Source organism: Nanorana parkeri, unplaced genomic scaffold (genome assembly GCF_000935625.1).
Source record: "Nanorana parkeri isolate BGI_ZX_2015 unplaced genomic scaffold, ASM93562v1 scaffold393, whole genome shotgun sequence".
Classification (NCBI taxonomy): domain Eukaryota; kingdom Metazoa; phylum Chordata; class Amphibia; order Anura; family Dicroglossidae; genus Nanorana; species Nanorana parkeri.
In genome coordinates this window covers 1,061,597-1,078,320 of record NW_017306661.1, presented here as the reverse complement: position 1 = coordinate 1,078,320, position 16,724 = coordinate 1,061,597, and the positions used below count along the sequence as shown (strand labels likewise).

Here is a 16,724-nt window from a genome sequence, read left to right as displayed (position 1 = left end):
TAGATTTTTTATTTTCTTCAAATCAAGTATTTTATTAGTAAACATCTTCAGGATAGTCTTGATTAATCATCCCGAGTCTCAAGAGTAATATCACAGAATTTGTCACCTTTTTCTGAATTCACAATATTGAGACACTCAAACAGGCCTAATCTTGCCTCATGAAGACTCCTTTGTTCTGCCTGCTAAAATGTCTTGTAATTGTGCTTAGGATGTCCAGATGGCTGGCAGATACTCCAGCTGATAGGATTATACCTTTTACCTCTGCTAGGGCCATCTGTTCTCTTTAACTCACTAAAACCCTGCAGCCTGGATTCAGTTGTCGTTATTGCATAAAACTAACTGCATTACAAGTACTTGGCATGCAAATCACTTCTGTGCTGCAGGCCTGGTGCTGCCACGATACAAGTTGCTTAAGGTTTATACAGTTTAGCAAGTCATTTCTGGAAAAAGTGACAAGAAAAAAAAAACAACAATATTGTGAAATAACCTCTTTTGCAATGCCAATGAAGGGTCTCTTTTTTTTTTTCTGTTCTTCATTTTTACTACTGCAATAATTTGCCATGCTATTGTGAAGACGGGAGATTTTCCATGGCAGCTGTCCATTGAAGCAGCAGGGGGAATTAGTCTACTTGGAAATGATTTGGGTTGGAGTGTATATGTACTGCTGGCGAACATTAGATTATTGGATAATGAGGTGTTAGCAGGAAGGGGATGCATGCAGGTACATATACTGAACATTAGTTGAAAAAAAAAAGAGCTTTCATTTACGCATGCATTGGGGATTTCAACTCAGATTTTTGTTTTAAAACAGTCTCTTAAATACCATGGAGACAATTGCAAGAAAACAAAAAGTGTTATACAAATTTTTAAAGTCCGCTTTTACTGAAATGCACTGGCTTTGTAAACTTTTCTGCTGTCCAAATAGGTTTACTGGCTTTAAAAACAGAACAAAGTATCGCTTTCAGAAGCCACAACTCTTGCTGATATTATAAATTGCAGTAAAAAAATAAATTCAGGGCTACCAAAAAAAAAAATGCAGAAATATTGGAGAAAAAGAAAATTGAGAATTTGAGAAAAATTCTCAAATTCTAGCCTTGGAATTGCTTCTTGAATATCTCTCAATATACAGATCATTGTCACTATGTAAGCATGTTTGTATGCCCTCACTTTTACCTATGTAAGGTCAAATCAGCCTAAACGGATGTAACATTCATATAAAGAACACATGGTTGTTGTGCTTTCTACGTATATCCCATCTTTTGCAGTGGTGAGAAAAACTAAACTATCCACAGTTGTCCTTTGGGATGAAACAGTGTTTACTTTCTATAGGATACACGTGGCGATATTAAAAATGAGTGTTCTTTTATTTTACAAAAGAAACAAAAATCAATTTCTGCTCAGAGTCAGATGATTTTTTTTTTTACACAGTTTACAAAAATAAATACTTGTGTTTTCCTAAGATTATAATAGCTCATTAGAGGGAGGCAGAGCTTGGACCTCTCCCAATGCCTAGCATCATGGGTTTGAGCTGTTTTACTTGAACCTATAATGTTGCCAGTTTTATCTCTCTAGGGAAGGAGACGACTAGGGGAGAGGATCCAACCTTCTTAATTGTGAACCTCATTAGTGCTGGTTGCTAGGCAAAACATACACCTACCTTCAGCACATATGAAAGGGATAAACAATACGTCATAGACCATAATGACTTTTGTGCTCAGAGCAACCTCTAATTATTATATTTTGTTCTCTTTTGCCTTAGTCATTATTGCAGAAAAACAAATTAGTTTTTTTTTGCGCAGCACAGCAGATTGTAAATTGCGCTCTTATTTTGATATCTAAATTATATTACACATAACAGTGATTATCGTGCGATTTTCCAGAAACACATTTCACATCATTCTGATGCAGATTTTTCTTTTAATAGTTAGTCTGCGCAGTGGCTTGGCTGACCACCATAATTTCAAATTTTTCAGGATGGAAACACAAAAAATCTTTCAGCGTGCTGGAAAATTCATACAACAGACAGCACCTTTTTTTACTCTACTAAATGTTTGCTGTCAATAATTAATTTTGCAGATTTTGCAGATTTACTATAAATGATGTATCCTTCATAATACTGGATATAAAGTCAGCTCATGTACATGTATAAAAAGATTAACCAAAACATTATCCAAAAAGTGTTAAAAAAGTTAATGCCATTTAATTAAGATACAGGAAAAAAGAATTGGTTGATTTCTCCTAACAAACACTCTTCCATCTGCAGTACAAGGGCCCAGTGACAGGAAGTTGACCTCATTGCAAATTCCTTTGAGATTTGGTCATGTGTTTCTCAGCCATTTATTAAGAATGTACCTCTTCTCTGTGACCAGCAAAAGAAAATGCCAAATTAAATGAAGCTGCAAAAAAAGCTGAAGCCAAAAGAAAAACATACAAAAATATATATATATATTTTTATTTTTTTTAAATTGAATGATTTGAAAAAAATGGGAAACGGGTTGAAAATTATTTGAGCTGAAAGTAAATGGAATAAAAATGACTGTTAGGATTTTTCATTTTGTTTTTTCTACCCTTCAATTTGGATCTTCAGTGTGCTAAAAATGATGACATCTCCATCTGTCTGTTTATCAATGAACTGAGGTGACAAAATAGATGTAATCGTGTAGTCAAAATAAAGCTTGATGTATAAAAAAAAAAAGGAAAAAAAGGACATGTAAATGTATGCCTACCATTTTCCAGATAAGATGGAGCCGTACCTTCTGAGGGGTCAAGGCGGCGTGCCCGCCTTCCATGTTTGGAATTGTTGTGTACAAACATGTTGTCTGAGACAGCCAACACGTGGCCGTCCACATTGACTGTTGTTGATACAACAACCTGAAAAGAAAAATAAATATTCCACTTAGACAGGGGCAGGCAAATCGAATAAATTGCCACAATAAAATCAAGCAATAACAACATAGACACATTAATATCAAGCGAATAACCACATAATAAACAAGATACTTAATGGTTACACTTAACTTCATGATACTCTTGGGCCTTAAAGTAAAACAGAACTCAAAAAGCCAAGATTTACTATCTTACAGAGAACATCCAGAAAAGTTGATTGTGCCTAGTACCCTAAAAATTTATATTTTGTATTTAATTCTTCCTGAAAAATATGTCTGTGAAGGTTCTCATTCATCCAGGTCATGGTATATCTGTAAAAAATAAGTCAAGGCAACTGGACTTGCTGTATTTTTCTTGAAGACGTTTCACTGGTCATCTAACCAGCTTTTTCAATTCTGAATTCAGAAAGCTGGTTAGATGACCAGTGAAATGTCTTCAAAAAAAATACAGCAAGTCCAGTTGCCTGGCTTATTTTTTACAGATATCCTGACAAATAGCAGTACATTTTCTGTTCCTTGAACCATATAAGCTTATATCTGCAGTATGTGATCATATAAGTCATTTTGCTTGTTGCTGGTAGTCTCATATAATTTGGTGTGAGATTTGGTGGTGTTACTACTGTGCTGCTCACTGTTACTCTTCTACTGGTGAGGAAGCTGCATCGGCGGACAAGCACTGCAAGGATCTCCCTGCTTCATTTATTCATTCTGTGGATCTGTAATTTCTGTAACTTTCTTGTCGATTCTTGAATAATACTCCACCAGTCACCAGGGAAATAGCTCTGAGAAAAGTCCTGCCTCTACTAAGATGGCCACCTGCACACAGAGACACAGTGCAGAACAAGGCATGGTAAGTCCGTAATGGACAAAAAGATTAGCTGCAGGGAGACATGCAATGCAGTGACTTGTACTTTGTCATTTTGGGAAATGATTCTACATTGCAGGTCCTCTTTGATACTCTTGGGTCGAAAGATGCTTTCTGGTCAACACATTTGCTTACAAACATATGTGGTCTTTTGTGGCACAAACCTTTACCTGTAGCTCACGTGTGTGGAAAACCATGGTCCTAAAATGTAGCCGGGACTTTAACATAACTAGGATGGGCAAGCATCACTTTGCATGCACAAAATAATTTTATTCAGAACTGTCTTTTTATTTAAATCACACATGCAGGACGAATTACTTAAAGTTCATGTGTGGCCTCTAGGCCAAGCAACCTGCATTGGGAAAGTGACTAAACATGGCAAACCATTAAGCTACTAGCAAATTATTTGGAATGGACAAATGTCATTTTTCACTTCGAATCATCCTAGTGAACTAAAATGCCAAAGGAGAAGCTCAATGGACTGGTAATATGTAACCACATTTTGATGGCCTGTCATACAGTAAGACAATTAAATCACATAAAGCAGAGGTGGATGCATACAAGTGCAGTTCATTAGCCTGTCAGTGTATTCTGGGAGCAAGTAGCCATTTGTAAGGAACCAGGAAACATCTGCATCCATTGGTAACAAGGTAAAAGAAAGTTAGGCCCCAGCCATCATTATTCAGGTACATTGATGACTATGATTGCCCAGCTCTGATATTAATATGTGGACAGCTTTTGTTCTACAGTGCACACTCTACAATTTTTATATATCAATATAATTGACTGATTATTTAATACAATCACTATATCTTTGGCTGCCTCAAAACATACAGGTCGATGCAAAACTAACATAACATGGTTGGTCTCAAGGATCCGTTCAGTTCGCAGAATGTTCATATTACTTCTTTATGAATGAACAAGAAACTCTGCTAAGACTCAAAGCCTTCTATCTGCCAAAAATGAATCTGAAGTCTTTTAATTACTGTCAAGACCTCTGTCAATTAGTTAACCAACTAATAATGATGTTTTTGCATATGAAAATCTTGAATGGGAAAATGAATAGTGAAAGTGTTTTCAGGCCCTGAAAAAAGTATCCATTCTCAAGTTCATTTGGATGGTGATTGACCTTGGTATGTCAATGGAATTTCCTCCTTTATATGAGAGTGAAAGAGTTCTATTCTTGCAGGCCAGGTTCAGAGTGAGGCCATAGAATAAATGATGGATAGGGCCCTCTTATACTCCAGCTGCTGCAGAGCAGAGCGCACATTTACACATCGCAACCTTGTTAACAAATAACACCTCCAGTACTGACTTCATGACCGTCATCCTCCCTCTTCATAGCGGACCACATCAGGCATGGCATTATACATCTTTCAGCAAGGTTTCATTTGTCGCTACCGTCACTAGATGATGTTTTTGGGGCTTGGGTTTTTAGGGCTCAGTCAAAAATGCTCTAGGACAGTGACAGTTATTTACACCATTTACACCAATTAAATTGGTGGAGTTGAGTAATAAAAAAAATTGAGGATTAAACTGGGCTACCAAGTAGACTGATTCCGATGTGTGGACTGTGGACGGGACATTGGAGTGTAAGCTTCACCACGACAAGGGCTGATGCAAATGTACACATTTTATGTAAACTGTGTAAAACTTAAGTGACTTATAGTAACTGAAAGTAAATATAAAAAGTAGGGATGCACCAGTACCGATACTAGTATCGGTATCGGTGCCGATACCGAGTATTTGGGTGAGTACTCGTACTCGCCCAAATGCTCCGATACCTAGCACGAGTACTTCCTGTATCAGGAAGCCGGTCAGTGCATCATTACACGCTGCCCGGTTTCCTGATTGGCCAGGAAATGGCTCCATGCTCTCTCGTCACTTGTGATGAGAGAGCATGGAGCCAACTTCCCGGCCAATCAGGAAGCCGGGTAGCGTGCAATGACGCGCTGCCCGGCTTCCCGATTGGTCAGGAAGCTAGCAAATCCGGAAGCCGGGCGCCGTGTAATGACGCAGCGCCCGGCATTCTGATTGGCCGCGAAGCCGGCGTCATGCTCCCTCGTCATCTCATGAATCATAATATTAAGAAAGTGACCATAAAGCATTAGTTTGTATTGCTTTAGAAAAAATGTGACCTGTCCCTTTAAGAAAAAGTATCGGTAATTGGTATCTGCGAGTACTTGATAAAAAGTATCGGTACTCGTACTTGGTCTTAAAAAAGTGGTATCGGTGCATCCCTAATAAAAAGAAAAAATCAGTTTACCAATATTAATCCTCATTTTCAAAAAATTGAAGATTAAACTGGGCTATCAAGTAGGCCGATTCTGATGTGGGGTTTCTCATGAGACTGTGGAAGGGACATTTGGAGTGTAAGCTTCACCATGACAAAGGCTGATGCAAATGGACACATTTTATGTAAACTGTATTAAACGTAAGTCTAATATAATAACTGAAAGTAAATAAGAATACAAATTAAGTTTACCAATATAAATAATCGGGTATAATTGTGGAAACAAGCTTTCACGTACAGCAAACACTGCAAAGAAACCAATTGCTTACTTTGAGTGTTGCCATGTTTTGTTTTGTTTTTACCCAGGAGGATTATTCACAAGGCGTATAATAAATGCCAAAATAACAAAAAATGGTGTGAAAGATGTTCACTAATAAGCTTTATTTATTTTATCGTTTTATCAACACCACAGAGAAAGTGTCATTAAAGATTACCTCTTTGGTGGGAGGGGTAACCATAAGCTGAAACCAGCCATATGTGCCTCTGATGGAGCCATGTGGCATGCTAACAGTTAGGTGAGAGTATCAAGGGAACAAAGAGGCTGGACTGTCTATATTGTCTGTATTCTCGTAGTAAATATCATGTGTCTCTAACCTGCTATTACCCTAACTCAGGGAGATCACTTTTACACTGGTTTGTAATCTACCATACAGGCCATTTCAGATAAAATCTGTTGGGTGCCTGATTATGTGAATACTTTTTAAAGATAAAGCGTTTTGCATGCTGCCATATAAAAGATTACTTGGACGATGCATCTAAACGTGTATGTGATTCCTACTTTTCATGTACGCATTATCAGTTTTTCCAATTTCTAGTCCATGTGTTTCTTTCACAGCTTGAAAACTGCTCAAGGGTGATTAAGAGTCAAAAATAAACATAAGACAATACAGTAAGGAGGGGGGCATTGTAAACCAAGCTGGAGATTTGAGAGAGGTCAGCATCCTCAATGCTGTGTTGCTATAGTGAATAACAGAGTGCAAAAAAAATACAGGAAGACTGCTTTCCATACTAAAGTGCACTGAGCGTTTAAGCTGCTACTCCACTCCTCACTGTATGAAACACAAGGAAAAAAAAATGACAGAGAAAACATGACTGTCTTTGCTGTGTCAATTTATATATAGGTCAGCCACCAGGGGAAAATAACAGATCAGCCGAAAAAATAAGAAGAGAAACTTGTTCCGCATTAACTCTTTTCTTACCAGTATCCTTTAAATGCAACCTTCTGGCAGTCCGACACAACTGCTTTTATGCCATAAATTTCAAATGTAAAAAGGAAAATATAAAAGCGGTGCTATAAGGCTGCAGTAATGTACTGCATACCTCTCCCTTTGCTAACTAGCAGTTCTGCCGCTGACCACAGAATCATGGGTGAGTGATGCGTCTCACAAGCATCAGTAAGACAAAGAGGAGACTTCTAGTCATCCCAGGCTTGACCTTCTGCTCTGCGCACATGGATCAATATTACCAATGGCACTTGATGCTCAGATCCATGAGAAATAGAGGCTCACTGGAGTGTGCCGAAGTGTGTTTTTATCTATTTTAAAAAAAAAAAAGATAAAGTCTTAACTGAAAGATGTATAAATTACAGCTAGGAAAACAAACGAGAAGAAATGTAGCTGAATATCCAACAAGAGATGAGCTGACAACAAATCTATCTACATTTATATAGTTATTTTTGATCTGGCTGATGCTATTTAAGGCACTCAGCATGGCAATAGCAAGGATGCCAGGATTGGAATGTTTCTTTGGACTGGTGTTCTATACCTGTATATGTAAATATGTATATAAATATAATGTATTTAATGTAAATACTTAACCATTTATAATGTCATCTTATGGGACCACTTTTTTGAAACCTTAAAATGTCAAACAGATGAAGACTAATGCATGTTGGCCATCCATGTAGACCATGTAAAAATTCCTTTAGCCAATTAAAAAAATCTCAGGCATATTGTTTTGATTGGCTGATAGCATTTTTACATGGTCTACATGGATGGCCAACCTGCAATGGCCATGTGAATTATTTATTTATAGACTGTTACAAATTTAAGATATGTATCCAGTAAATTGGAAAGTGTCAGATAAAGTGGGGAGTGTTAAGAAGAAAAAGGGGCAAATGAGGACCAATACTGAAAGAGTGAGAGGGCCTCCTTCTGTACTTCACATAGTCAATGCAGCAAAACATGGTCCTTGTATAAAAGTACCTCTATAGTGGATATCAATGCCCCACATAAACCATTGTTTCACAAAGTTTTGCATTGTTCCATGAGAGGTAACAGCCCATCACTACCTGGCAGAAGGTTGAAGCTGCTGAACTATCAAGGCTTCTTCCTGGACACTATTTTACATAATACGCTATTATGGTGTTGTTGTGCTACCATGAACAAATCAACAATGATTGTGGCAGCAAATCTGTGTCTAACTGCAATGTTTTTGTGTCATTACAATGTCATTGCCAGGCTGTCTCCCTTCAGAGTACCTGGAATCTTCGCATATCTCTTGGGTTCCCTGCATTCTTCAGGCAGTTCTGATTACACTTGAGAAAAAACTTTAGGAAGAATCTACAGAGAAAAAGAGAAAGAGAGAGGGGAAAATATTTAATATATGTTATAAATATGAGACAGTCAAATCAAAAAGGATAGAACTTGGGGGGGAAAGGTTAATCACGTGGTTACATAAAGGGTCAGCCCATCCAAAACTAATATTTCAGTTTTTCATAGCTGCTTATAGTGGGTCCGGTCACCCATTGCCACTGGATCCCAGCAATGAGTTCCCCAGTCAGCATATATGACGGGCATAAGGAGAGGGATTTCCCTCTTGATATTTTACATTATACAGAACACAATAGGTAAAAGTCAGGGCCCATGGTTGGGTCCAGCATCTTACTGCTGTGTTCCAAACACTAGGTGAAATATCAGTTTTGACTGATCACTGGTGAGCCTTATATAAACACACACATATAAAACAACAGAATGTTCCTTTCAGGCATAGATGTTTTTATATACATACTACATGTGTTAGGTGTAGCACTTTTACAAAAATAAGAGAACAAGTATATATGAAAAGCAAGCTGATTAAGAGTATTTCATGTTTATGGGTGTAAAACTTTTAAGAGTGTACCCCCCATCAATGTGATACTCATTTATTGTCAAGTCAGCAGTCTGGGGAAGATCAATGTCACCTGTCATTTCTTCTAAAATTACCCATCAGAAGGGTAAGCATGAATTCCATATTGGAGTGCTCGCAGCTATAAGTAGATTCATATACATGAGAAAATTTAACTGAGCACTTGAGATTGATTTTTGGTTGGAGTTCTGCTTAAAAATGGTAAAAGGGTGAGAAACATGTTCATAACACTCAGCTCACTTCCTCTTCAGTAACCTTCTTTTGCCCATCATGGTAGCTGTATGTGGCATCAATGAACCTCTGTCTCGTGCAGTGTTGTCCTAACCAGGGAGAGTGCCAACAATGGGACATGCCGCAAATTTATTTAGACAAACAGCATGCTTAACCAAGAGCAGCGCTAAACTTCCTAGTACTGTGTGAACGTGAAAAGTCCAAACTATGCTGACCAGTTTTCATGTGCATATACTAAGAACGACAAACAGAATAATATAGTACATGCCCCATTGTTGGTGCGCGCTTTGATTACAACAGGATTGCACGAGACACAGCCTAAAAATATATGCAAACTAAGACTTCTATTTTTAAACTAGAAAGGCTAGACAGGTGCTCTTTGCTAAAAACATAGCACTAGGAATTTTTTGTTACAAAATATCTTTAATGTACTGCTAGTGTATATTAATGAACATTGATCCTTCATATTGCATACGTTTATACTATCAGGTTTGGTGGTACTTTTAGCATTCAAGATCCTTTAAAGTTTTAAAGACGAAAAAAAAAACCTGTGCACATCTGCCTTGACAATGGCACACAAACAGTCATATGCCATCAGCATACAGTAAGTCACTTGATATTCCACCCAGCAATTTCTTCTAACTACTAGCCTGCAATTACGCAGCCCACGTTGTGTTGTGAGGTAAATTAGGCGCACCTGCGGCCAGACTTCATTTGAACAGCATCAGAAAGAGAGAGAGAGGACCTAACAAGGTGAGGACGTGCCTCAAACTTATAGTCCTGTCAAGCAATTAGGTTCTCACTTCAGGGACATCCGCGCAGCGCAATTATGCCACACATTACAAGCGGGCTAATCTTCTGAACAAATGTCATGTCTGTGAGAAGCTAGCAAAAGCGGTTCATCTGCAAATGGCTCTGCTCTTAAGCCCTTACCTTATGCATGTTACAAGCTGCTGCGCCTTTCTGATTAAATCATTTTACTAGCGCTTAGCAGGAAGAATGGGCAAGTGTTTCCCACCGCTTATCTGATGTTAGGCTCGACATGTGAACCCCTCTACGTATCCAAAGACTTTAACAAGTGCTTCGATGCAAACTTTGTGAACCGTTTACAGCTGCTTATACATAAGCAGATCCAAACACCTAAGACCTATGTTTCAAACCCAGTGTCGGGTGCAAGGGCATGGCTAGTGTTGATGGAAGCAATGGGATATAGGCGGCATAGAGGAGCCCTAGTGGACCTTGTATGACTACTGTCTTCCATCCTTGATGTTTGATAGCCAAGCAGTTATTAGCGATGACAAAAGTCATCGGCGACCCGCCAGTTGGCCCAGTCAACTTAAGACCTTCTCCATCAATAAATATATACAAAATACAAGCATGCACAGGCCCCGTACTGTGTGAACACGCAAAGACAGCAAAAATGTAATAATAATTTAGGATGACAAAGTAAGGTTTAAATAAAGACAGGATACCTAATGACAGTTGAACCTAATGTAATTCTAAATAAATGTTTATTCATTTTAGACACCTCTGCTATGGAAGCAACCTGTAGGCTACACAGTCATGCCCACAGACATTGCATGGCCTCCTAATCTGAATTTTAGTCAATTTGACTGGACAACAGTAATGCTAATAGAGGAAGATCAGGCAATCCTAGATATTGTTGTTCTAAAGTTTAGAAAACCTAATCCAAGTGCTACTGTTTGCCTCAGAGAAACATGGCCAAAAAGGCACAAGCCACTCCCCCCCCTTCTCCAAGCAATACCTATGCTGCCCTGCTACAATGCATGATCGGGAATGCTTGAGTGACTGGAGCCTTTCTTGCAGCCATTGAGAGATGTTTAGATCATGCATATATGTTTAATCATAGTCTGATGTCTATATCTAGCTCAAGAATGGGATGTGTAATGGGACTGCTTTTTAGACAGAGGCCAAAAAGCCAAGGACCCCAGTTTATTTTATATATGAAAAAAAAACAAATGCTATTGCAGTAAGAACCCCGGCAACGGAAGGGTTAATTGTACAAGTAGCTTAGGACATGGTTATTCATTGACTGGTAATTCCATTGCCGAGATACAAGTCGTAGAGATTCACTCATTCCAAGTCAAATGGTAATTCTCATCCTTTGCTCTATTACCCTTTAATTGGCTTTTTCTTAGAAAATATCTGACAAGCGCCTTTACATATCTCTTCCCCAGACCCCGGCACACAAAGGATTTAATGCTCTTGTTAGAAGAGTGGGAGAGGAAGAAGATGAAAAAAAAGCCTTGTGTCAGAAAATCTTTGTCTGCTCACCAATAAAGTGTGTATTACTACTAAACATGGATTTGTGACTCAGTAGAGGGGAGGCGATACAAATTCCAACCTGTCATTAGTGCATTACACGTAATTGTGTACAGTATGTTTCCCTTTGCATCTGTTGGCCCATTATCAAAATGACCATTATGTATACTAATTCCCTGACCCTGTCTGTATTTCCCTAAAGAGTCATAATCTTTCACAGTAGGTAGAATAAATCAGCCTTGAAATACAGCCTTTATTTACTTGTGTCTCTAGGCTTCCCTGTAAGGCACAAGCTAAGGAAAAGCCTTCTTGAGGAAAAGTACAGCTAGAGCAGAGAAGGAGGTCATTGTTTACAGAAAATAAAAAGGGGCAAAGTTAAAAAGTTGATAACAAAATCTTCCCTTTTCTCTCTATTTATACAAAACACAAAGTCTGTCACAAAGCAAAATACACATCTGAGAAGTATCTGTTGGAAGCAGCCATTCTCTGTCTCTTGATGTCATCAATGATGTCATTTGTCATGGGACAGGAACTTAAGAACCAAAAAGTCAAGTCATGGTAGAAGTTACATAATCAAAAAAGTGCAACAAACTGGGATATCATCCCACATATGGAAGGGCAAGGTTATGCCCATTTTTTTCTGCAGGGACATGGTTTCTATTTCTATGGCTTCTCAGTATATTAGTTTATTTTACACACACGTATACACAGTATGTTTCCCATTGAATGTACCTGTATCTGGTTGTTTTCCATAGGGTAACTTCATGGAATTGGACTAAAAACATCATTTCAGAGGTGAGGGTAAATCTTCCAGTAGCACAAGAGGGGGAATTACCTCCCTTTTTCAGAGGTATATTCTCACTTTCTTTTGTCTCCAGGACAGGAAGTGAAGCAAAATGTCCCCAATGGGACGCAGACATTACAAAAATAAACTGACTAGGGAATTTAACCCTTCCCAACTCTAGCTAAAAAAATATGCACTTTCAGTATTTGTGAGACTGTTAAAAAATGCAGTTATGGGCACAACCTCAGAGCAACCAATCACAAGTCTGATGCTTATTCATCCATTACAGCTTATGGGTTAAAGCACATAACTGCTGTTGCACATAGGAATAATGAGGGCACATACAGCACATGTCCACGCAGTGGACACATTACAGCGCCCCTCTAACCCATACTCCTGGAACCTTGAGGCCACTCAAGGCATTTCCAGAGCCCGACCCATTTTTGTGTATTTACAGCCATGAATTAGTTCATTTATATTTACTTTTATGAAGCCGATTATACAAAGCTTCCCTATCGGATGAAAATCATTTTAATTGTAGTGTGAGGCTCCGGTGTAATATCCATTACATTATGAGCTGTTTAAATTCTACAAGGGTATTGTGTAAATTGGCCCTTTGCGAGCTGGGAAGCAATTACCACCAAACAGCTCTCTTTTAAACGGCTACAGAAGTTTGTGGTGTTGTTCAGGACAATCAGAAACAAAGGAGGCTGTTTAATTGTAATTTAATGGAATATCAAGAAGTCCGTGGCATTAGATGCTGGCAACGGAGAGAGAGGAAGAGAGAGAGAAAAAAAATTAACTGCAATTATGTTTGATTAAAGCTATCTTTCTCAATAATCAGCCATCCTGACAGGCCATGGGGCTCTAGTGGGTTCCAGGATGGCAAAAGGTGTTCAGCAATATTAAGACCAATAAATGAGATATTAGCATAGCTAATTACAGCACTGCAAAACCTGTAAAATGGACCTCTGTGTATTGTAATGTGTGAAATAATTGGCTAAGGCCATTATCAATTACATAAGGAATGAATTTGGGATGTCAGTGAAAGGCTGATAGGATGCATTTTGCTTGACACAGCTTGTTCTCCCTCATGCCTTTATGTAACAAAAGGTCTTATCAGTTCTCTATCAAACAGCTAAAACTTCACATAGCCGCCAAGTTGCTGATAGAATGATCTGGGCAACAAGAGGTGGGTAATTTGTACCGCTACCCATTCTTGCCTTTCTCACCTCACCCAAGCCTCTAATCATGATTGTTTTGTTCCCTTTGCTTATAATAAAAATAACGGATGATGTTCAAACCAAAGAGTGGTTGGGCAAAAGAGTATACATTCTTCCGGGCCAAGAAAGAGAGATCTGGTCATATCTATGAGAACACATGGGTAATATCACTATTCTATATACTAAATCAAAAGTTGATTCCAGAAAAATGAAAAGAAAATGAAAAAGTTGATTCCAGAGGGCAGGGAAGAAAGACAGCCAACTTTGTAAATATTACTCCTTATGAGAACGTCGATGTTTGCATATTCAGATTTCTCTGCAAGTAGACCTCATTTCCAAAACTGCTTTCTACACACCATTAGCTTCTGATATTGTACTTAGCCCGGACTTTACTGTGCATTGTTTGGGTTTGTTGCAACTTTACTTTAACTTCAGATATACCTTCTGATTGGCTGCTGTTAAAGCCATCACGTTGGTTCTATTCTACCATGTTGCTGAATACAACTTTTATACAAGACAAAATGCAACAACCATTATACATTCATTTTTAGCAACTAATCAGAAATCATCTATCAGTTCTGGTTTGGTTTTTACAGGAAGGTGTGGGCGCATTTCTATAGAATTTGGGAATCAGTCAGTGCAGGAGCCAGGCTTTTTGACTGAGAAAAATAGAAAAGGCTCAAAAAAGTTTGGTACCTGGTTCCTGGGATTTGTCATGACCAAGCTATGCTCTACTGCAGCTTGAATTTTGGAAATGTCCTGTTTGCCAATGCCCCTACCTGTAGTAAGATGGGAGATGTCCAAGGGCTTGACTAAAGGCATAGCTGGCCTTGAGATTACTATAGGGACCCAGTGGCACAGCAGGCCCAATACTGTCTACTGATTTATGTTGGTGATAATAGCAAAAAATACATTTGGATAAAATAAATGTATATCAAGTTTGGGGACCACCATACAACTGCTATTAAATATTTAGTATTCTTTGTCACAGAGATTATAGAGATAAGGGACCTAGTTGTGATTTTGCTTATTGGGGCCCTACCACCCCGCAACCCAGTAATAAACATTCATCAGCTAACAGATCCCATGAACTCCAGTTTTAATACTTATAGTTGAAATGAAAAGGCACTTAGAGCCTATGCAAGTGCAAACACCGCCATTAGCATTATTGAAAATATGATTTCTTGGCATGGAGGGGTTAAAGGGAGCCTGTTAAAAGATTTTCCAGTGATTGAGAAGAGAGTGAGCACTCTTCTGCTTCCAAGCAGTCTCCCCTAATTACTGGTAAGTCATTGAGAGCTGAGGGCCACAGCTGTGTGCTGTGTGTGAGCCAGGCCATCAGTCGCTCTGAGTATTGATTACTGAGCAATTCTAGCTGATCGGGTCCTGGAGCTTCACAGACAATGCGCTTTCTTCACAAAACCTGTAATGAGCAGTTCCTATACAAGGATACATTCTGCTGACACCAGATCTCTGCACTAAGATAGTATACAGGTCAATACATATTGGATTTCCAAAATGCTAGGGTCTTAATGTCAGGCCCCCCCTCTCTTTCCTTTCCCACTTCTGCCATTAGCTATTACATAGGTTCACGTGCTCCAAAAAAAAAAAAAAAAATCTACTCCATTAGTTTGATTTATATTTCAAATATCCCGTGACAAATTGCCTTAACACCAGACTTATTAAATTCTTGTACGTTTCGAGTTATGGGCCTCATATACTTGTAACCTATGCATGACGTCATCATGGAAAGTGCATGGTGTAAAGGCTATTGAATTTTACAGCTGGAACCAGATGTCTGTCCTAAGTACTGTATCTCTCTCTCCTAAAGGGGAACGCTACTGTGGACTATTCACATGCAAATGAATCTTATAACCTAACCATAGTGCAATTTCAGAAAAATAACACTTTCTGATAAGCTGACATTTTTGAGCTCCCATCTCTGTAACAGGCACTTTCAGAAGACTTTTAAAAATCTGGACAGTGTGCTGTGACTCCTCCCTTTTAGCATTTTATAGCCAATTAAAAGGTCTCTTGCCATGATTCAACAGGCACTTCCTATTTACTTGTTTGTTATAAGTTGTGATGTCAATCAGCATTATGTAAGATATGAGATCACAGGCACAATATTTTTAATGTGTCTGGCTCTAAACTAAAGCTGCTTTTCTATAAGAACAATGGACAAAAGCCTTAAAGGAAACCTGTCATGATAAACATATAAGGTGCCATCACTGACTTGTTTGTAAAGGAGAAAGCTTCGAGGCTGTCATCTTTATCTTTTTACTACTTTGTAAGTCCCTAATCCAAAAATTGGTTATGTACAAAGTTCAGACTCCACGGATTTGTAATAGTAACCACTCCACACAATGCGGATTGACCAATCTCAGAATCTGCCCCCGCCCACTTCCTTTGATCACAGGAAGTCACCATGCCGTCAAAAGGTTTGCTACAGTCTCTGAAAGTCCTGCTGCAGCTCACCATCAGGAAAAGCAATCCCTGGGTATAATGTACAACTATAGAAGTTCTTTCTATTCTCGTAGCAGTTTTGTAGCCAAGAGAAAAAGGATAAAAAAATCACAAATCAAAAGCTAAAGAAAAAAGGAAAGCAAGCTTCTGTAAAATAGCAGGATTTAAATGTTGCCATCCCAGCGGTGCCCTTGCTAACCACCATGTAAATGTGGATGTTGGCGGATTTGAGAGTATACATGACTTGACTTGCAGTTCAACAATTACTGGCCTTTGTCACGGGGCTCCCACTCCAGTGTAGCGGATTTTATCTCCAGTGGACTGCAGCTATTTTCCTTCCCTCCGCTGTAGTAACCACACCGCATTAACAATATTTGTACTACAATCGCCAAGGGACCTACTTCCCAGATTCTATCACTTCTTTATCTCCTGACAAATACCTTACTATTGAACATTATTAGGTTTAGAAAATTAACCCCTTGCCAGCCACAGCACAGTAGTCGGAGTAAGAACCTTATAAGCTTCATCCTCGCACCCCCCCCCCCCCCCCCCCCCCCACGTATTTCCT

The 16,724-nt window shown here is 38.7% G+C and overlaps 1 protein-coding gene across 25 annotated transcripts in view; it reads right to left on the bottom strand.

Moving 5' to 3' along the window:
* Nucleotides 1-16,724, bottom strand: part of EBF3 (early B-cell factor 3) — a 156,719-nt gene that overhangs the window by 50,238 nt on the left and 89,757 nt on the right. For 15 of the 25 annotated variants that reach the window (XM_018559426.1, XM_018559427.1, XM_018559419.1 and 12 more), the window contains exons 7-8: nt 8,523-8,604; nt 2,727-2,871 (exon numbers count right to left, since the gene is read on the bottom strand). In XM_018559426.1, coding sequence (XP_018414928.1) covers nt 2,727-2,871; nt 8,523-8,604 — 227 coding nt within the window. The remainder of the gene's footprint in view (nt 1-2,726; nt 2,872-8,522; nt 8,605-16,724) is intronic. The other 10 variants (XM_018559420.1, XM_018559439.1, XM_018559422.1 and 7 more) reach the window with 1 other exon arrangement.